The following is a 21,063-nucleotide window of genomic DNA, read 5'->3' on the forward strand; positions in this document are numbered from 1 at the left end:
TGCATCGTCTTCCCATACTTTATAGTACTGCTCGTATATTTTAGTTACCTTGTATACTGCGAGTTGCTCTGTAACTAAATTATGCGCCGACCACACTTCGATCGCAGTTCAACTGACGTGTGCAGTTGTCCTGTCGTATCGATAATTAGTTGTGTGTCGAAGAGCATTAACCATGCTATTTTTAGTTACCTTGTCTACGGCGAGTTGCTCTGTAACTAAACTATACGCCGACCACACTTCAATCGCAGTTCAACTGACGCGTGCAGTTGTCCTGTCGCATCGATAATTAGTTGTGTGTCGAAGAGCATTAACCATGCTGTGCGTTCGTGATAAACAACTTGTCTCGTCCGTGCATCTGGTCGAATGTTCTATTGTCACTACAGGGGTGAGGAACTTGGTACATTCGGCGTGAAAGAGTTCACTTCCTGATTACTTTCCCGACCCTCCTTCCAGTGTTCCGTTGAATTCTACCCATTTGTACGACTGAAAACAGACTAAAACATGGGTTTAAAGCACAAATTCACTGTCTTTTCTGGGAGATCTGTTTGGCTACTACAAGTTTTCTACCTGAACAATATTGCCACACATGCAACTGATGTAGGAACTGCAGCACATTATTTAGCAACTTTGACGAAGTAACATCAGTGTTTGAAATTGCACAACAGGCGGGTTTGCGAAGGAATTGCTCATGAATAAATTCATTTTTTCTTTCATGGTAAAGCATCTTTCAGCAAGATCATGGTTTAACGTAGATTCGATACTGCATGTGGACCAATCAGAAAGCATGATTCTAAAACATCATGGTGGAATTGTTAATCATGATGAGATAAAAATGAAGGCAGTATAAATGAACTATCCAAATAATGTGACATTCCCTTGTTTTCAGATTGTCTGAGTTTGTAGTCCCCCCTGCCATAGTACGTGAATTGAGCTGGGTGCAGAATGTGTGGCCAGACCAGCTGCCTGATGACAGCCCCTACAACCGTCCAGAAGTACAGAAATACTGTCTCATGGGAGTGCGGGACAGCTTCACAGACTTTCACATAGACTTTGGTGGAACCTCAGTGTGGTACCACGTTCTCAGGGTGGGTACACTCAGCATTAGGTTTTGCAGAAATCTAGAATTTTAAATAATATATATTTGATGAAGAATTGGAAATTTTACACTTGTTCAGTCTTTCTGATTGTGATATAAAATGTAAACATGATCGAGATATAGGGTTTGATTTTGTGATATGGTCTTCATTTGGGAATTATGTCTCCCCCAGAATGGAGGGAGACATATTGTTTTTGGCACGGTTCCCGTCGGCGTCGGCGTTGGCGTCGGCATTGGCGTTGGCGTTGGCGTCGGCGTCGGCGTCGGCGTCGGCGTCGGCGTTCCCACCGTTTCCGGACCATAACTCAGAAACCGTTTAATATTTTTTCGCGAAACATTGTATACACATTAACCCAGCACTGAAGTGGTGCCTTTTGCTATTTAGAGATTTTTGACATTTTTATTTTTTCTCGTTTCCATGGAGATAACTTGAACATAGACTCTGAATGGGGGTGAGCTTGGTTTCCGGACCATAACTCAGAAACCGTTTAATATTTTTTCGCGAAACTTTGTATACACATTAACCCAGCACTGAAGTGGTGCCTTTTGCTATTTAGAGATTTTTGACATTTTTATTTTTTCTCGTTTCCATGGAGATAAGTTGAACATAGGCTCTGAATGGGGATAAGCTTGGTTTCCGGACCATAACTCAGAAACCGTTTAATATTTTTTCGTGAAACTTTGTATACACATTAACCCAGCACTGAAGTGGTGCCTTTTGCTATTTAGAGATTTTTGACATTTTTATTTTTTCTCGTTTCCATGGAGATAACTTGAACATAGACTCTGAATGGGGGTGAGCTTGGTTTCCGGACCATAACTCGGAAACCATTTAATATTTTTTCGCGAAACTTTGTATACACATTAACCCAGCACTGAAGTGGTGTCTTTTGCTATTTAGAGATTGTTGACATTTTTATTTTTTCTCGTTTCCATGGAGATAACTTGAACATAGACTCTGAATGGGGGTAAGCTTTGTTTCCTGACCATAACTCAGAAACCGTTTAATATTTTTTCGCGAAACTTTGTATACACATTAACCCAGCACTGAAGTGGTGCCCATTAGTTGTTTGAAATTTCTAGGAGTTCTATTTTTGTCTCTGTTATTTAGTAATTGAGGGTGGGAATGAAGAGATGGGGTTTAACGTGAAGTAAACGAATGAATGCGGGTTAGGGGAGTGGGGGGAGACATATGTTTTTACGAGTAAAAACACTTTCTAGTTCAGTCCTGGCATAGGAGGTGTAAGGGCACTGGTGGTGTTGTCTCCAGGATGTACTAGTTGTGGGTTTCTAGATTCATCCTCGTTATGGAGTGATTGTCAGCATCATACTAAACTGTACTTGTTGTTTAAAGAAAGTGTTAGGTCGTTATTATTTGTGTCACTTTGGGCTTTCCTCCTACCTTCAGCTCACATGCTGCAACTCAGTTGAAATATCCTGTTGTGCTCATTTGCACTTTGGATGTGAAGCCTGATATGTTATATTTCTTAGATTTTGAAATGTGTTCATAGAATCCTGGGTTTAAATTGATCTTCAGCAGCCCATGTTTGTCGTAAGAGGCAACTTATGGAATCAGGTGGTCAGACTTGGTTGATGCATGTCATCTTATCCCAATTGCATAGTTCAATGCTCATGATGTCAATCACTTGATTGTCTGGTCCAGACTTGATTATATACAGACTGCCTTTATATGACTGGAGTGCAGCGTATTAAACAAATAATTCTTTGAAAACACATATTTCTTTCTTTTCTCTTAACGATTAGAATATTATATCATGCATGCTAAACAGTGTTCATAGTAAAGAGGATCTGATGTCCTTGAAGTTTTCTTAAGTGATATTTAAATGTAGGGACACTTTTTGTTATGACAAGGACGCCTTTGCTTTTATGCTTAATTTTGATCACTGTTAAACATGATAAACATGTTGAAATGATCCAGAAAGTCACAACATGCCTTTTACAATGCTTATGATAATCTGTAACTGAACATATGTTATTGATGGACATTAACAGGGAGAGAAAGTGTTCTACCTGATCCGACCAACCAGTGCCAATGTGTCATTGTATGAGAACTGGCTCTCGTCCAGCAACCAGAGTGAGACCTTCTTCGGTGACCAAGTGGACAGTTGCTACAAGTGTGTCATCAAGACGGGGCAGACTTTCTTTGTCCCCACTGGCTGGATTCACGCAGTCTTCACCCCCATCGACTCCCTGGTGTTTGGAGGCAACTTCCTGCACAGCTACAATGCTCCTCTACAGCTGCAGTAAGTTCAAACTAGTCATCATCTGATGCGCAATGATGTAAAACAAGTCATCTTCTATTCTGAGTTGCCAACTTTTAGGCTAAACAAAAAAATAGTCTTGGTTCTCAGGCACTGCCCACATCATCATAAAGTTCATTGCATGTTTATTTTTTTTGTCAATTTTCAATTTTTTGTGTGCATTGTGTTAAAAGTATTAGGATTTTTATATTTTTTTGAAAATGGAAATAAAAACAAAACGTGCAGCAGACTTTATGATGATGCGGGTGGTGCCTGAGAACCAAGACCATCTTTTTTTTTAGCCTTAATGTATTCCACTGAACAGTATTGATATGGATCACTCAAAGACTTGGAAACATACAAACTGAAGTACTTTCAATTTCTGTGAACAGATAAATACTCGCTAAGTTAATGCTAAGCATTATCCTAAAGTATCTACTTACTCAGAATGTTTCAGAATGAGTTTTCAAACTGTTAGTGTGACTGTTTAAACTAGGCTGTATTTGATGTATCATATTTAGGTTGATTCAAACCTTAATGTGAAGTAGCAAGTGTTGATATTTTTGTTGTTTTGCACATGTGTGTACTGAACATGTTGAAGTTCATGTTCTGATCTCGTTTGTCTTTTGTTTCCAGAGTTTATGAGATTGAGCGACGGGTGAAAACACCAGAAAAATACCTATTCCCTTTTTATGAAACAATTTGCTGGTACGCAGCTAAACACTTCTTAGATATACTTAAAGGTAAGAAATAGTTGTGTCTATATTTGTCATAGTGTGGAAATTTAAATACAAAAGTGAACAGAGTGTGTTAACATGTTTCTCTCTCATGTATCTCCTTTACTCAATATTTTCTGTTAACAGTCAAGCAGGTTGTATGATTTGAATTTTTTGTGTGCTTGTTCATCAGTTTTATATGTTTTAGGACAGAAAAAGTACTTTCCACTTCAAACCCATGAAGATCCGGGTTGGAATAGGTCTTCAGCAACACATGCTTACTGTAAAAGGCAACTATGCTTGTCGTAAGAGGCAACTAACAGTATCTGGTAAAGGCTTCCTGACTTGGTTGATGCAGGTTATTGTATCCAAATTGCGTGGATCGTTAATCATGATGACAATCACTGGATTATCTGGTCCAGACTATATTATTGACAGACTGCCATCATATAGCTGGAATATTACTGAGTGCGCCAAACTACAAACAAACACACTTTCCTCTTCAGCAAACTATCATTCAAGGCATGCATGTTTGACTAAAAATGTTTATGTTGCAGATTGTGTTGAAGATCAGACGATCCCGAGGAAATACTTCTTGGAGGGAGCCAAAGCCCTTGCACAACATCTCAAGTCCTGGACACAGAGGAAAGATGTATGTTTTTTCACATATTGATTGTATTCCAACTATTGTAGGGGGTATGTTTGGTAGTGTTAACATGATAAGGAGCTATTTATTCTTTCAGTTGAAGCATTCAAGTGTTCTTGAGATTACAACAGATTTATACTTGAAGATGTGTGTCTAGGAGTTGAACCGAATAGTGATTGATTGTCATGAACATTACTAAATAATGCAATGATACATGATGAGTTGTGTTAAACAGATTTAAAAAATGATATGTTTTTTGTGTAGTAAGGGCTTGCTTAGCATTAGGAATGCTTAGCTTTGGTTATTAAACATGTTCAGTGCTCCAGATAGGTGTCCTATCGGTGTATTGTATGAATGAAAACTAGTCAAATACAGATATATTGCAAATTATATACCCATCAATTACGTGGGCAAACAATACTATATGCTCTAATGATGAATGGTTACTGTACCTTGTATAAATATTCTCCAAAATGTTCTTCAAAACATTGTTAAACGTCTGTTTACCGTATCAGGCATTGTCTTCAGCTTAAATGGGAAATGTATCATTTCGTGTCAACAGCAAATGTATTTCCTCCAAATCATGCATTGTGGTTGGCTAATAATAACACCTCGAATTCTCTTGTCTTGGTTATGTTTATGTAAGTTTGGAACCCAAATTCAAATTTAATGACACTAGGTCTGAGAATGATGGTGGCGCAATATCATACTAGTACTTGTCAAGTTGACAAACTTGCGGTACAGTACTTACTTACTTACAGCTGATTGCTGTGTCCGGCTTAGTTTACGAGAAAATACACAAGGTAATCTTAATCCCTGGATATAAAACCATGCCTAGCTGAACAAAAAATACAATTTAAACGGTAAATCAACATGTCTGGCGATTTTTTATCTCAAATTTCGAATTTGTACTGACGAAGTTTCTCATCACCTTTTCTCTGCGCATAATATTCAAATTTCTTTTTTTCCAAAATATTGAACCCGCTAGAGGGGGGTGCGCATTATACATGGGTGCTCACTTTACTCAAGAAAATACGGTATTGGTTTGGTAAAATATGTCTGGTACTTGTCAGATAATGTCCAGTACTGTTGTACTCATGTGGTTGAAAAATTATCTGGAGCACTGATGTTAAAGTAATTGAAAAACATGTGTATGTTTCCTTCAATGAACAAAATACAAAGAACTGGATATTGTTGTTTAGATCATGTTAGCAACAACAGGTACAGACACAGATATGTTTGCAGCCCTCATGCAAAGGATATTTTAGCAATATCGTTTTGAAAGTTTTCAATGCCTTGACCTTTACTTGGTAACAGTTGAAGTTGTGTGTCATTTGAGAGAGACGAGAAGCCTTTAGTTATGACTTCTGTTTTCACTCTTGCAGTTGAACAACACCTTCCTCGTGAGTGGCTTGTTTACGTCTGCCTCTTATGGCAAGGTCTCCGAATGTATCGCTACTCGTTCACACAAGCTTTAATTTCAGCTATTTTCTGAGTGGTGGATTGTCTCCCATTCCATATTTACCATCATCACTATCATCATCATCCTCATCATCATCTCATGTAGCATGCCTGACTTGCATAGGCTACAGTGTTGTATCGTGGTCAGTGCACTAGTGTCATGTAGCCAGCTTTTAGCTCACCACCCTAAGACACAGGCAGTGCACACATGCAGACACTCCATCTACACAGACACTTTGTCTACTAATACTGATGCTGTCCCTATTCACTGAGTGGTAATGAGTGACATGCTTAGTTTAGCCTCATGAATGATCTGGTGACAATAGACAGTGAAGTTACAGTATTTCAACCATGTGTCCACTCGTAAACAATAGTAATGAACATGATTCTGTAACATGCTGATCCTAGCCATTTTCTTGAAACTGACTTTTGATTTTGATGTAAGTTAAGCATGTTAAAATTCTAAGATGATTAAAAATAATAAAATATGTTCAGTCCAGTAGAAAATTAAATTGTCCGAGCTTGCCGCTTCTATCATGTGTATCATGTTTAAATCGCTTCTATCATGTGTATCATGTTTAAATGAAATTTAGTTACTAGCAACAACAGGTACCGACCATGTTGACAATGAACACCCTACTTAAAATACACACAGCCTATTTACTTGGTTGTATTCGGTTATGGCAATGTGTGTGGTTTTCTGTAAGACTAAAAAAAATGAGTATAAATCATGTACTTTGAAATGATTTCTGACAAATCGGTGCAGACAGCAAGCTCCCCAGATGTCTGTGTGTTTAGTTTCCATTGATTGATACAAATGTGTTTACTCATAATGCTGGAGTATTGTGCACCATGCCTTTTCAGCTTAATGGTTACTGTTGAATATGCAACTTTAGTTTGCTAAATAAACAGACACTGAGAATACCTGGCTGGTGTATCAGCACATAGTCTGTTATTTTGCTAATTCTAGCAGATTTAGATCATGTTCGATTGTAGAGGTACATTTAGTATTGTTTCTGAATCAGCTATTTGGGCTTGTTTTCGGATGCTTGATTCATAGTTAAACAGTGATTAAAGAACAAAGAATTCCACAGTATGTTTTTGACAACTTAGATCTCACATTCCTGATAGGTTGATAGGTTAGTGTACTGTGTACCCAGGGTAGGGAGATCATAATAGGAAATCATGTACATTGCTTAGCTGTGTCATTATCAGCCATGCTTGGTAATTTACACAATTTGAACTCATTGCTGCATGTTGAAAATGTACATTACTAAACTTGCCACAGACAATGCTGCAATGAATTTATTGCACTGAAATGAATGGCGCACAACCATGCTATTTACAGTTGATCTATTTGTTCTGATCAATGCATGTCAAAACGTAATGATTTAACAAAGCAAAGCATTGTGGTTAAGATGAGCATGCTGTAGGTTGGAGAGATGTACCGGGTATATTTACCTGGGTTTTCCCGTACGTTATGGCAAGATTAATATATTGTACAAATCTTCAAATGCCTTCAATACTACAAACTTGATGCAACAAATATAACTGCACAATTATTGTATGTGACAACTTCAAGGATTTGCAATGTTTAACGTTGAAGTGATACTATGTCTGCATGTTAGCATTCTGACAAGCTTTTCACATGTGTCTGGTATGTAACTATGCACATTACATTATGTCCATAACTGTAGGTCAGGTTTTGATTGCACATAATGCATGAATTATTCTTGTGTTGTTGGGAAATAGGACATAATCCTGTCATTGTTCTGCTGTCAGGTTAGTTGATGAAAGCTAAGAGGTTCAAAAAGCTCGTTGTTCCATAATTCGTTACATATTGTGCAAGTTGCCTATACAAACTGTATGCAAAGTTGTCAGTGTCTTCAGTTGAGAATTGGGAAGGCATTGAATGTTAGTTTCATGTTAAGCCATATATATTTTATGAGTTTGTTTCCAAAACCCTAAAATTGGTCATCACCAACCCATGCTTGTCATCAGAGGCGACTAATAGGATCAGGTGGTCAGGACCACTGACTTGGATAATGCATGCCATCAATACCAAATACGTAGATCGATGCTCATGATGTCAATCACTGGATTGTCTGGTCCAGACTGTCTTATTTGCCATGTTTACAGACTGCCATGGTTATATAGCTGGAATATTGCTGAGTGCTGGGTTGAACAACAAACAAACAAGGAAACACAAACAACAAAACCAGAGATATAAAAACATTAAAGAAAAAATACAAAACTATAGAAAAGAATATTAATGCCAACTCAGAATGAGATGTTCAAGGACGGTGTTAGCAATATTATTCATAGCTGTTTTAAGGACGAAACCACTTTCATTTACAAAGTGAGTGATATATCCTGAAACAACTTCTTTTGGGTTCTTGAAACCCTGATTGTGGGGTGTCTACAAAGATGCAACTGCTGAACAAGTGTCAAATCATTGACTACCAACACTGAGTTCAATAACCTCTCAATTTAAAACCACATTCTGGCTTTGTCTCCAGCAACCTATTCTTGCGTGAGGTGACTGTAAATGAATTGGGTTAATTTGCAGAAACTGTTGGTAGCTGTAATTGTGTTGTATTTTTGACCGCTTCCATTGAATGTTTTGCCAAAACTTTTGTAAACCAGCTTATAGATAATGAAAGGCCTTATAAGAACATGAATGATAAGAATTTATGGATGAACAACTTCTTTATTACCATGAAGAGCAAATTGTTCATCCATAAATTCTTATCCTTACTTAGTACTCCAACTTCTAAATGCCTCTCAAAGAAACTTATAATAACAGTTTTGACAAAAAGGAATTGAGCAATCAGAACACTACCCATCACAGTTTACATTTTGAAGAACTCCTAGCACTTCAAAGAAAGAAATATAGGAAATATGAAATGTTAATTAACGATGAACAGACTACCATGATAGAACTGACTACCATTAACACTGACACCATGTCAGCCATTGATTGACTAAAGTGACATCTGTGCTGCTCCATTTTGCTTTCTTGCCACTAACACTAAAGTCTGCCTGCTGGGTGGCTGCCTAACTCCGTGTGGGATCACCCTGGTAGAGTAGATCCATGTGTATCGTGACCACTAGCCATATAACACATTTAATGTTCCTGTATGTGTATCATGCTCATTGAAAAAGTACACTAGTGTGTAGATCATGTAGATCATTTGTAAATATTTCCATGAAAAATTAGGAATATTTATGTTTGATTTTTCTTTTGTAGACAAATATTTGAACGGTTTTTTTAATATTTAATTTTAAAGAGTATAATTCTATTGTTTATTACTTTCAGCCAGGTTTTCATATATACATGGTACAAATTGATTTACTTTTTAATTCCTGCCTTGGAAATTTTGCTATTAATGATTTTAATTGTTTCTGCTAAATTATTTATGTAAGTAGAAGTTAATTTACAAATATCTTTAGACCCGTGAAGATCCGGGGTAGAATAGGTCTTCAGCAACCTATGCTTGCTGTAAAAGGCGACTATGCTTGTCGTAAGAGGCGACAAACGGGATCATGTCACCGATCCCAAATAAATGGATCGATGCTCATGATGTCAATCACTGGATTGTCTGGTCCAGAATTGATTATTTACAGACCGCTGTTATATAGCTGGAATATTGCTGAGTGCGGCGTTAAACAACAAACAAGCAAACAAACAAATATCTTTATATTGTTAATGCATATCAAAGTATTTTCAAATTAAGACCAATCAAAAGATGTTCAGTTATGGATTATAAGCATGGTAAGGTGATATTCATTCCATTGACTAATTCCATTGTTGCATCATTTCTGTTTGAGGTTTTACCTGGACTTTCTTTTAGTTTTATTTTACCTTTCTAATCATATTTACACTCATGTGGGCATTGTCTCTATCAGTGCATTGTATCTGTGTCATGTGTTATAGTACATTGTATTTGAGTTCAATGTCTGCCCTAGCATTTCCAAGGTACTTGGAACAGTATATAATGTGTGTTTATTATTATGGTAGTTTTGTTTCTGTTGTACATCAGCTATGATCATAATCATGATATTGGGCAACAGGCAGTGGTCATTATGGAAATAAATGTAACTTGGGTTCACTAGCAATACATATATATTTCTTATTTCAATAAAATGGATGGATGTTTGATATTTTGAAAATCAATTGATTAAAGTAGGGGAATTTGATCATGTGCAAGAAAAACCAAGTATCATGCAGTATTGGTATAGGTTGATGTCAAGTTAACAAATACAAGTGTTTATGGCTTAACCCTGGTATTTTGACCAAGCATGCCAAGCATTTTTGCACTATGCAGGAAACACAATCACTGATATTTAAAGTATTTATGTCCAAATTTTCAATTGACTTATTTTTATTCCGAGGTAGCACTTATTGTGCAGAAGGTTACTGATATGTTCTGCCTTTGAGTTTCACATGGTTCAGGAGGTTTCTTTGTTGAAGAACTAAAAATGGCCATATCCAAATGTTTATCTGAGACATCGACAGAGAAAGAAGGCAATAGCAGACATTTTGATGACCATATTTCCATGTACAATTGTTTCTATCAAAATTTACTAACCTGTTGATCCTGATGCACAACATATTGAATTAGTAGCCATCAAAATTACTTCTTTTGGGGAATTATCTGTTTGTGTCTGTGAACATTTTCTGCAGTGGAATTGCTTCCCCACACAATACAATGCCAGAAGTCTTTGTTTACTATATTCTAACCTTCATTTATGTGACAATTTCCAGTTTGTGAAGACAGCCAAGCACGAAGTACCAGAGTATATACAGTATGGAAAGATTCTGAAGGATATTGCCAAAGAATTGAAACAGTTTGAAAACCAGGTAAGCTTGTGAACATTGTGTCCTTGAGGTCCATATGAGGGGATGCTACTGGGAGGGGGGTGGGGGGTAGGGGTGGTAGGTGCACACTAATAGCACTGACTTCCCTAGTCGGGAGTGAGTGAGTGAATGTTGAATTTTACACTGCTTTTAGCAAGATTCAAGCAGTATAATAGTGGGGCACACAGAAATTAGCTTCATACATTGTACCCATGTCGGGAATCGAAGCCGGGTGTTCAGACCTCTATCTGTTCCCCAATAGTCTGGGGGTGAACAATAACACATTGTGGGACTGACACTGGTACATTATCCCTGGTTTGCCTTCTCCTGGTTTGATGTTGTTGATTTAGTAATAAAACTTAATATCCTTTTTTGTAGAAGCCGAGTCCTAAGAAGCCTGAACGCAAGCGTCGGAAGAAGGACATGCCAACCCCCAAACAGATGGTGAACATCAACCTGCTGCATCAGCACACGCAGGAGAAGCTGAGGGAGGTGCAGGCCCAGCACAGCAAGAATATCTACAACTTTGATGTGAGTAGGGCACTCCTTACTGCTTGTGGGGGATTCTTAGAGCTGGTTGTCAGTATCCTGCCCATGGCGATAGGAGGATCTGGTGGTTACAATGTCACCTGGCTCATTGTTTGTGTTATCCTATCAGACCTGTTCACTACTATAGTTTCTCAGTAGTTCCAAGTGATTTTGAATAAAACAAATGGACTTCAAATCCAGGTAAAAAATATATACAGATTTAACTGATGAATTAAAATTACTTCTAATTTGGAACGAAAGATGTTACTTTCTGTGCACAAATGGATAGAGAAAATATCTATATCAATTTCAAGATTGGTATAGATCAATGTCTGTTTTAACATGGGTGCTGCCATCTTTGAACCAAGTGCACATGACAGAAATAAACCTGTTGCATTAGGGATAATATATTCCGAGCATACGCTTTGAATGGCCAAATGAAATGGCCTTGGTCTGTCAATATCAACTAAGGCTAAGCTGTGAAAATGCAGGTCTCACTGGCTGTATCTTAAGGCTGAAAGAAGGGGCAGTCATTTGTTCATTTGAAATGTATATGAGGTCGACTTGATCACTACCCCGGTACTTGTATGGCAGGTCATTGGTAAACAGGTCTGTACTGTACCAAAACATCCCTCAGTCATCCACAGCTTCATGACCAAGCATTGCTCATGGCTGGTTGTCTGAACTCTCTGTGGTTTGATGCACTAATGGACTGATAAAAATGCTTGTCACAATTTGGAATGAGTGTCCATTTTTTATTGACCCACCTCAAATATGCATATTATTGTTTTTTATCCTTCACTAGAGACTGTCATTATTTCTTTGGGTGACCCACCCCTATAATAAATGACCTGTCCCTTAACATGCTGAAGGTATACTAAAACACTTTGGAAGCACATAGTGGATTTTGACTCTTGATAAGTAACAAGTGACTGGAAGCTTATGTCTAGGTATGAGAATGAGGATTCAAACTCAGACAACATTTCTGCAATGTTGCATACCTTCAGGCTTCACTCACTACCACGTACCAATTTCTTCACCTGTTCTTTGTCTCCTGTCAGTCTGCTGATTTTTTTCCCCAAATTCTGCAATGCATTTTCATAGTGTGTTAGTATATGATGTGAAAAATTTAAGTTGGAGATGAGAAACAAGAATGTTTATATTATATGTCTACCGATAGTCTTTTCTCTCAACAAGATATTTGCTTTTGGCATAACATGAAGGACAAAATGTACAGCCAGCATTATCTTACTAGAAAATTAGAAGCTAGTTTCTATTGATAGATAAAACACATCTATTATTATCAGGTTTGTGTTGGGGAGGGAGGGGGTACTTGTGGATGTTTAATCCTATGTTGGACGTCTACAGGAAGAGGATGAGCCAGCCCCACCCACCCTGAAGGTGAGGATCCCCAAGGCAGGGGCCTACTTCGACAGCACACTGAAGGCAGCAGAGGGCAAGGAGACTGATGGGAAGAAGGGAAAAACAAAAGGCAGCAAAAACAAAGAAAAAGATAAGGAGAAAGGCAAGGAGAAACAAAAGGAGAAAGAAGAGGAGAAACAAAAGGACCAGGAGAAAGACGAAGAAAAACTTCTTTTACCAGTAGCTGGAGATATTAAGCCCTCCTCATTGTTAGGGGATATTGGTCTGCTTACAATGGATAAGAGTGGGTCGTTAGATGACAAGAAGGAACCCTTGACAGCATTAAAGTTGAAAGTTTCTAATGGAAAAATAGTCAGGTAACGAGTCTGCTTCTTTTCAAGATATTAATATGTTAAAGTGTTGTCAAAATAAATATCAGAATAGACCAACACTGTTTTAGAACTTCAGAAGTAAGATGTTCATTTTGTCAGTCTATGACTGTTTAAAGTCCAAAGCCCAAGTCTGATAAACTGCTGTTTGGCCTGGTATGCTCAGCTAACAATAGTCCATATTATGAAATCAATAAATACTGAAGATGATACTTAGAGTCAAGGGGCACAAAACATATTTTTAATCACTTGAGGTATTCAAATGAAATGTTTGGATATGATACAGCTATTTTTGTTTGTTTCTTAAAGTTTGTATTACTCCATCTAACTTCAGTGAGAAGGGGGATGCTCAAGGAGCTAGTACACCAGGGAAGTTCCAGCGACTGTCCGCCAGTATTGCAGCAAGGAATGAGAAGTCGGAGAAGAAGGCAAAGGTGGAGAAGAAGGTGAAACTGGAGGTGACGGAGAGGAAGGAGAACGACGGTGTGATGGACAGTGATGAAGACCAGTTGGTGGTGGATGAAAACCCCAAACCCAAACGACAGCCTGGACTCTCAACCTCCACCACCAAACCAGGGTCACTGAAACTCAAACTGTCAAGTGAGTTGGTTTCTCGCTCAAGATCCCATGTAGGATTCTGTTGATCACAATGGCTGCTGAGAGTGAATAGTGCTATGAAGAGCAACTCTTTCCTGTACGTCATCATCTCTCTTACTTTAGCTCAGTGTAACCATTATTACAGGGGAAAAGTTATTTAAACAGTAAACATAATGTTGTCTTTTGTAAACTTATCTTTGATCCTGTGCATGGGGATGTTTATTTTCTAGACTTGTGTATACAGTGAAATATGCTACGTTAAAGCATATGGAATGACTGCTATTGCAAAACGACCAGGGCCCACTTGCACAACGTGATCCGAGAGCTAAGATGATAATATCTCCCATACTTTAACGTGGGGCTTACAATAATCTTAGTGCTAAGATCGCTTTGTGCAAGTGGGCCCTGATCATGATAGTCATTTTTTTCGTCTGACTTCATAATGGTGTGATTTTCATGAGCTATACTCTTTGTCAGTTTTAGGCAAGACATCAGCAGACTCTGATGAGAAGCCATCAGAAGAAGTGAAGCTAGATAAGAATGCCAGTCTGAAGTCTGTACTAGCCAAGGGCCTAATACCCGAGACTGAGACAGAGGAACAGCAGGCGTTGAGGCTGAACTTGCCGACCATACGAGGAGGACTGAATGGCAGCATAGCAGATATTCTGGAGGCTAGTGGGTACGGCACAGAGACAGAGTTCAAGGTTGATGATGAGATAGGGTGAGCAGAAGAAATTTTAATCTGAAAGAGCTTGAAAAATCCTCTTGCCTGCGGCCCGACACTAATTCATTTTGTGCTTGGGTGACAAGATTTGTGGCAGTCTGTTTGTTTTGTAAGATCGTTATAAGATCAATTGAAGCTGCTCTTTAGAATAGATATTGTGCATTGTGGTTACAGTGTTTGTTGACATCCACAAGCTCAATTCATTACTTGGGACTAGAAGGTATGGTTTCAGACTGTTGGCTTCTGCCAGGTGAATTCATACAGTTTCCTACTGCTGATGCAACAATGCGCAGTAGGTAAACCAGTTATCTTGTGCTGTATTTTTATACTGCTATGTATATGTTGTTCCTGTTAGTGGGGCCCCCTCTCCCAGCATGAGGGATGCAATCCAGGGCATGCTGTCCATGAGTCGGATGGGAGGAGTAGACTCGCTGTTCCCGGGGCGGCAGGGGGCGGGATCAGTCCGGCGGCAGCAGCATGGACGGGGGTCAGTAGACAGCGATGAGGAGGAGAAAATGATGTCTGAATACTACAGGGATGATGAATATGGTGAGGAGAGTGCAAGTTGGAGTCTTACAGTTGTGTACTAACTATACATGTGTGGTACATTTGTGTTCATGTATAACGTATTGACATGCTATGCCTCTTATACATGTATACTGCAACACTTTGAAAACGTATTATCAACTTAAAACCAAAATCAGGAAGTCTTTGTGTGCAAGTCCATCTCCAAACACATCAAATAAGATTCAAACCTGAATGACTACATTGCTGTTTTTGATGTTGTCTCATACCTAAATACCCAGAACAACATAATTTGATTTTTGTATTCATTTTGCCAAATATTACCAAAAAATCAAACATGCATTTTCATTGTGTTTAAGTATCGTTGGATCATATGTTTTTGGACATCATACGTTTTTGGATGGCCATGTTTATTGTGATTACTTGCTCTACAGCGAGGGGTGTGGCATCACACAGACATTGTAATTACTCAGATTATGGCTTGTTTATAAGATAAAGTTGTCTTATAAATGTAAGTTATGTTTAACAGTTGTTCTTGTGATTAGCGAAAAACTATGAATGTTTCTTAAGTGTCCAAAAACCCATAACAGGATATACTAAATCATTTGTAGATATCCACTTTTTTCTAATTTTTGTGTTCAGTGTTGATAAAGTGTGTCACTGTGGGCATGTTAGGTAGTAAAAAGTGATGTTGGTGTTAAGTTATTTAAACTCTGTTTTCAGTGTATCCAACATTAGATTTATCAGATGAAGAAGATATCACAGCTCCTAACAGATTGAAAAAACAAGAAAGAGATGACACATGGAATCCTAAAGGTTTGTTCATCAGGCAGTTATCAACTTCTCATTAAGTGTAAGTAGGGTAAGTTATTGTGCTTGTAAACTACTGAACCATTACAAGATCTGTGGGCAACCACCGGTACTCATCGTATTTGTTTTTCTTACTACTAGGTAATAACTAATTGATTATTCGTATGTGGAGATCTATTCTCTTTCAGATTAAATCCTCCTTGGGGCACTTATTGCATTTTCCTGGCTCAAGAAAATCTACATGACATAGTTGTAACCATTTTCCTTAATAAAAATTGTTACAACACAAAAACCTTCATTTTTGTATGATATACGTCCACCCTTATGGTGCCTCACCCTCCACGGCGCGTCACGCCAAGGGAAGCAACTCTCACCCAAATCACTTTCCTTATGTCATCTAACAAAGACAGATGTGCTGGTTTTTTTAAGACTAAAAAAAGTACAAGATAATCGTTCGTACAAGAACCATGGCAGACCAAACTGTATGTATGGTACAGAACGGTGTCTCCCTCGCTTCTCCAAGAGATGTGGCAGTTCCTCCTATGGTGCGACTCACACGTTATCAGGATGCTTCCTGTTTATCTCCCGGGGGTAGACAACGTCCGTGCGGATTCTCTGTCTCGCCGGATCCTCGCTCCTCACGAGTGGAGGCTTGACCCGGGGATATTCGGGATTATCTCCCAGTTATACGGGTCGTTTCAGGTGGATCTGTTTGCGTCTGGGGTGAATCACCAGACACCAATGTTCTGCCCCCGAGGTCGGTGGCACCGGACGCCTTCCAGCTAGATTGGACGGACAGAATTCTGTGGGCATTCCCCCCATTACCTCTGATTTCCAAGGTCCTGTCTCAGCTAGCCACTCAGCCTGCGCGACTACTTGTGCTCCTGGCACCCCTTTGGTCGGCGCAGAGTTGGTTTCCAGTAATAGTCAGGTTTCTGGCTCAGCCTCCTGTTCTATTACCTTTACGACCGGACCTCCTATCCCAGAACGAGGCCCTCCACCTGAATCCTGGGATTCAGTGGGTGGCTTGGCCACTGTCCGGAATCGCCTCCAGAAGAGCGGTATTCCTGCACGAGTTGCAGACACAATACTGGCTTCGCGGAGGGATTCGACAAACGTTCAGTACGATCCAGTCTTGGATGTCCGCAGGACCCTCAAGTCCTATATCAGCAGAACTAAGGGTATCCGTAAGGATAATCAACTATTTTGCTGTTATGGCGGTAGGAAGGCTGGCTCACCTGCAAACAAACTATCTCCAGGTGGATAGTCTCTACTATATGTACGGCGTACACACTTCAAGGCAGGGACCCCCCTACCAAGTTGAAGGCTCATTCAGTTAGAGCAGTGGCTACGACACAAGCGTACACCGCGGCTCTGCCCATTGAGATCTGCTCCGCGGCTATTTGGAGCCAGCCGAGCACGTTCATCAAACATTACCAACTCGACAAACACTCAAGCGAGCGTGCTCAGTTTGGTCAGTCAGTTCTCCAAACTGGGCAAAGTTCTGCATCTCTAGCCGATTGAGCCTTCGAGATTTTAGACTGCCCGGACTGGTTATAACACTGCTCAGTGACGGTCCGGATTATATCTTCTACGGTCGATAACAATACCAGCCATTACTACTCGATAATCATCGTATTTGCACATGCACTCCTTCGATTCACAGGGACCCTCTGGCCTAGCTCTGCGCGGGTTTATAGTCTCTCGTGATCTGTGCCCCGATATCACTTGTTCAGAGAAGTGGGGTGGGGGGGGTGGGTGGGGTGTCTCGAGTTCTCGATATGATAAGCCACAAAGAATGGCTCTTTTCATTGTGTATGGTTGATAACGCCCTGTCTCCAGCCCCCGCCTTTCGCCGGTGGTGCCTCACGATAAGGTTGGTTCCATTTATTGAGCTCTTGTTTATTCATTGAAATAATCAAAATACGGTGTATTTATGCACGCTTGTTGCTGACGGATGCCACTTCCTAGATTATCTTTAGGAGTCTATCTTGATGCAATAAGTGCCCCAAGGAGGATTTAATCTGAAAGAGAATTTTACAAACCTGTAGAGGTTATGAATTCTCTGATGAAATCCTCCTTGGGGCACGGCCACCCGCCTCCCCACATTCCGTCAGCATTAGACGTATGGAAAGTGATTTGGGTGAGAGTTGCTTCCCTTGGCGTGACGCGCCGTGGAGGGTGAGGCACCATAAGGGTGGACGTATATCATACAAAAACGAAGTTTTTTGTGTGGCAACAATTTTTATTAAGGAAAATGGTTACAACTATGTCATGTAGATTTTCTTGAGCCAGGAAAATGCAATAAGTGCCCCAAGGAGGATTTCATCAGAGAATTCATAACCTCTACAGGTTTGTAAAATTATTGAACATAATGATGTCACGTGTGTGTTTCAGCACGGGTAAATGTAGGCACACCAAAGATTGAGCGGCCACATCGGATAGATGTCATGAAGAAATCTGTAGAGTCAGGGTTAGCACAGACAGCAGCAAAGCTCTCGGAGTCCCCAGTTGTGGTGAGTTGACATTTTTAGCTCATCTTACTCACCTTACTGCTAGTCATGTGAGCTTATTTCATGGCCTGCTTGTCTCTTGTTGTCGCTGTTGTTATTGTTTGTAAACATCTTCTCTGAAGCCACTGGACCAATGAAGCTGAAACTTCTCATGCTTGTTCCAACCCATGCTGAAACCTGAATTTGTTCAAGAGAAATGAACCTACTATTATGTTCAAATCATATTGTTTATTTGTGAAACAATTTGTGAAACTTTGTGTGCTGTAAAGTGAACTGTTCTGTATTGCAACAATGTACTAGTACTACTACAATAGTACATTCATTCTTGCAGATTTAGAAACATTGTGGAAATGTGATTAGTTGTTTCATATTTGGTATTACTTTTGTCTGCAGTATATTTATACAGAAAATATTTGAAATAACTGAATCTAAACGTGTGGGTGTCTGGGTGGGTGAGTTTGTTGCCACTCTCTGTACTGTATATGAGCAATAGGATATTGTATTTACAGATTTCAGGAATGTAATACACATCTCTTTCATAATTGTATGTCATATGTTTCACAGCCACAGAAAAAGGTGAAGCAAAAGGCAAAACCCAAGGTTGAGAAGAGAGAGCCTAGTTGGATTGTCCCACAAGCTGGTTCCTCAACAGAGCCGACAGGTACAACATTTTGTTATCATGTTATTTAGGTATCTCTTACATACTTGAATGAAAACCATTTTACACATTTTGATAGGTTTTGTATAAACGATAACATGAAGACCGAAAAGGCATAAATTGTGTGGAGTTTCGGAAGGAATATGCAAGACATTTGTCTTCTTTAAGGAAGAATTAGACATACATAAACCAAGATGTCTCGGTCTAGTATGAGCCTATCTGGTAAATGTGTTCACTTGAAAGTCACAAAGTTTCAGGTGTATTCCCAACAATATGTGATGCCCAGTGTCTGCAGTCAGGGGTGGAAATTTTAAAAAAAACTTCACTTGCCATCGGACAAGTTTAAAGACAATTTTCACTTGCCCTGATTTCATTTTCACTTGCCCAAATAATTTCAAAATAAAACTTCAAATCATCAATATGTGTTTATCTCTTTCAACACCGTAGGCCGGTTTTCCGGCCAAGAAGCATCGAGTCCCCCAGACACCGTAGGCCGGTTTTCCGGCCAAGCCGTAGTCACGTCAAAATAGTATATATTTTTATGGACCTACCTGTAGTATAATTCATTTTTCAAATCTATCACATTTCACAATGTCTGAAATACGTATTCCATTTCAATTTATCATTTTTTATCTATAAATTAAAAAATTATTCACTATTTCCCGCGATGTTATTGAAAATAAAATTCTCGGACACACATTTCGACAACGGGTCCACATCGAACATGTCAAAGAGCAAAATAAAGACGTTTTAAACAAATCTTTAAATATATCATACAAAGTAATAAATAAAATAAAATATATCTAAAAGTAATCAAACTTACATCTAAGTTATTATTTCCATCTTTTCGTGCGATCGCGTGTAATGTAAGTCAAATGACATCTCGGCTTTCGTCGCCTTGAATTCTCGGCTCGGACACGATGTTTAATGCAAAAATATATGCATGAAAAATCTTTGTCACAGCTCGTAACCTAGCACGATACATTCACAAAGTTCCATATTTTTAATATATATCGTGATTTCCTATTTAAAACGTTCAGAATAACATGATTTAACAAAAATCTTTTGCCAACTTCTGAAATTGATCAAACACGAGCTTGGTATCACGGCTGTAATTTGATTGGCTGCCTGAGGTCACGTGCTCAAAATTGACCAATCGCGAAACTTGTAGCAGATTTCGGCAAGAAAGCGTCATTAGAAATCAATTTTAATCCAATGAAATCGCTTGTTATAACTACGGAAAAAAACAGGCAATGTTACGAAAACGCGATTACAAACTTTCTCTCAGCTAATTTATTGTACCATTTTACCAGTAGTTAGACATGTAGACAGTGATAGTAATTTCCAATATTACTTGCCTCCGGACAAGTTAAAGTAAGTGATTTTGTTGCCCGACCTCGTATTTCTACTTGCCCCGGGAGTCGGGAAATGGCAAATTTCCACCCCTGTGCAGTGATTGTCTTTTTATCTAAGAAGGCTTACCACATCTTGAACTCTATATGGGCATAGTGGTTGAAGTGATCCATCATAACGTTGAAGGCTCGGGTTTGATTTTCCACATGGGTACAAATGTTTGAAATCAATTTCACATGGGTAAAAATGTTTGAAACCCATTCCACGTGGGTAAAAATGTTTGAAACCCATTCCACGTGGGTACAAATGTTTGAAACCCTTTACTGGTGTCCCCTGATATTACTGGAATATTGCTAAAAGCAGTTTGAAATCATACTCACTCACTAAAGTCTGCACACAGACATTTTATTCATGAATGCTTTCTGTTTGTCAGGAAATGCTTTCCGACCAGGTATTAGACGGCCTTCAACTGAAACAGCAAACCCACCAGACAGTCCAACAAAAGGTAGATCACACAATGAGGGTAGATACTTTGCTTGATGGCATCTGTCATTATAACTGGA

General features: G+C 39.1%; 1 protein-coding gene across 3 annotated transcripts in view; it reads left to right on the plus strand.

The window, feature by feature from the left end:
* LOC124136309 (lysine-specific demethylase PHF2-like) overlaps positions 1–21,063 on the plus strand; it is a 42,088-nt gene that overhangs the window by 14,081 nt on the left and 6,944 nt on the right. Inside the window, exons 7-21 of one of the 3 annotated variants that reach the window (XM_046502197.2) lie at positions 887–1,085; positions 3,110–3,360; positions 3,994–4,100; positions 4,631–4,725; positions 6,105–6,122; positions 10,949–11,044; positions 11,420–11,572; positions 12,938–13,308; positions 13,655–13,920; positions 14,395–14,638; positions 14,997–15,190; positions 15,890–15,982; positions 18,374–18,492; positions 19,054–19,150; positions 20,934–21,005. In XM_046502197.2, coding sequence (XP_046358153.1) covers positions 887–1,085; positions 3,110–3,360; positions 3,994–4,100; positions 4,631–4,725; positions 6,105–6,122; positions 10,949–11,044; positions 11,420–11,572; positions 12,938–13,308; positions 13,655–13,920; positions 14,395–14,638; positions 14,997–15,190; positions 15,890–15,982; positions 18,374–18,492; positions 19,054–19,150; positions 20,934–21,005 — 2,375 coding nt within the window. The remainder of the gene's footprint in view (positions 1–886; positions 1,086–3,109; positions 3,361–3,993; positions 4,101–4,630; positions 4,726–6,104; positions 6,123–10,948; positions 11,045–11,419; positions 11,573–12,937; positions 13,309–13,654; positions 13,921–14,394; positions 14,639–14,996; positions 15,191–15,889; positions 15,983–18,373; positions 18,493–19,053; positions 19,151–20,933; positions 21,006–21,063) is intronic. The other 2 variants (XM_046502199.2, XM_046502198.2) reach the window with 2 other exon arrangements.

This window comes from Haliotis rufescens, unplaced genomic scaffold (genome assembly GCF_023055435.1).
Source record: "Haliotis rufescens isolate VD_foot unplaced genomic scaffold, xgHalRufe1.0.p SCAF_22, whole genome shotgun sequence".
NCBI classification, from domain to species: Eukaryota; Metazoa; Mollusca; class Gastropoda; order Lepetellida; family Haliotidae; genus Haliotis; species Haliotis rufescens.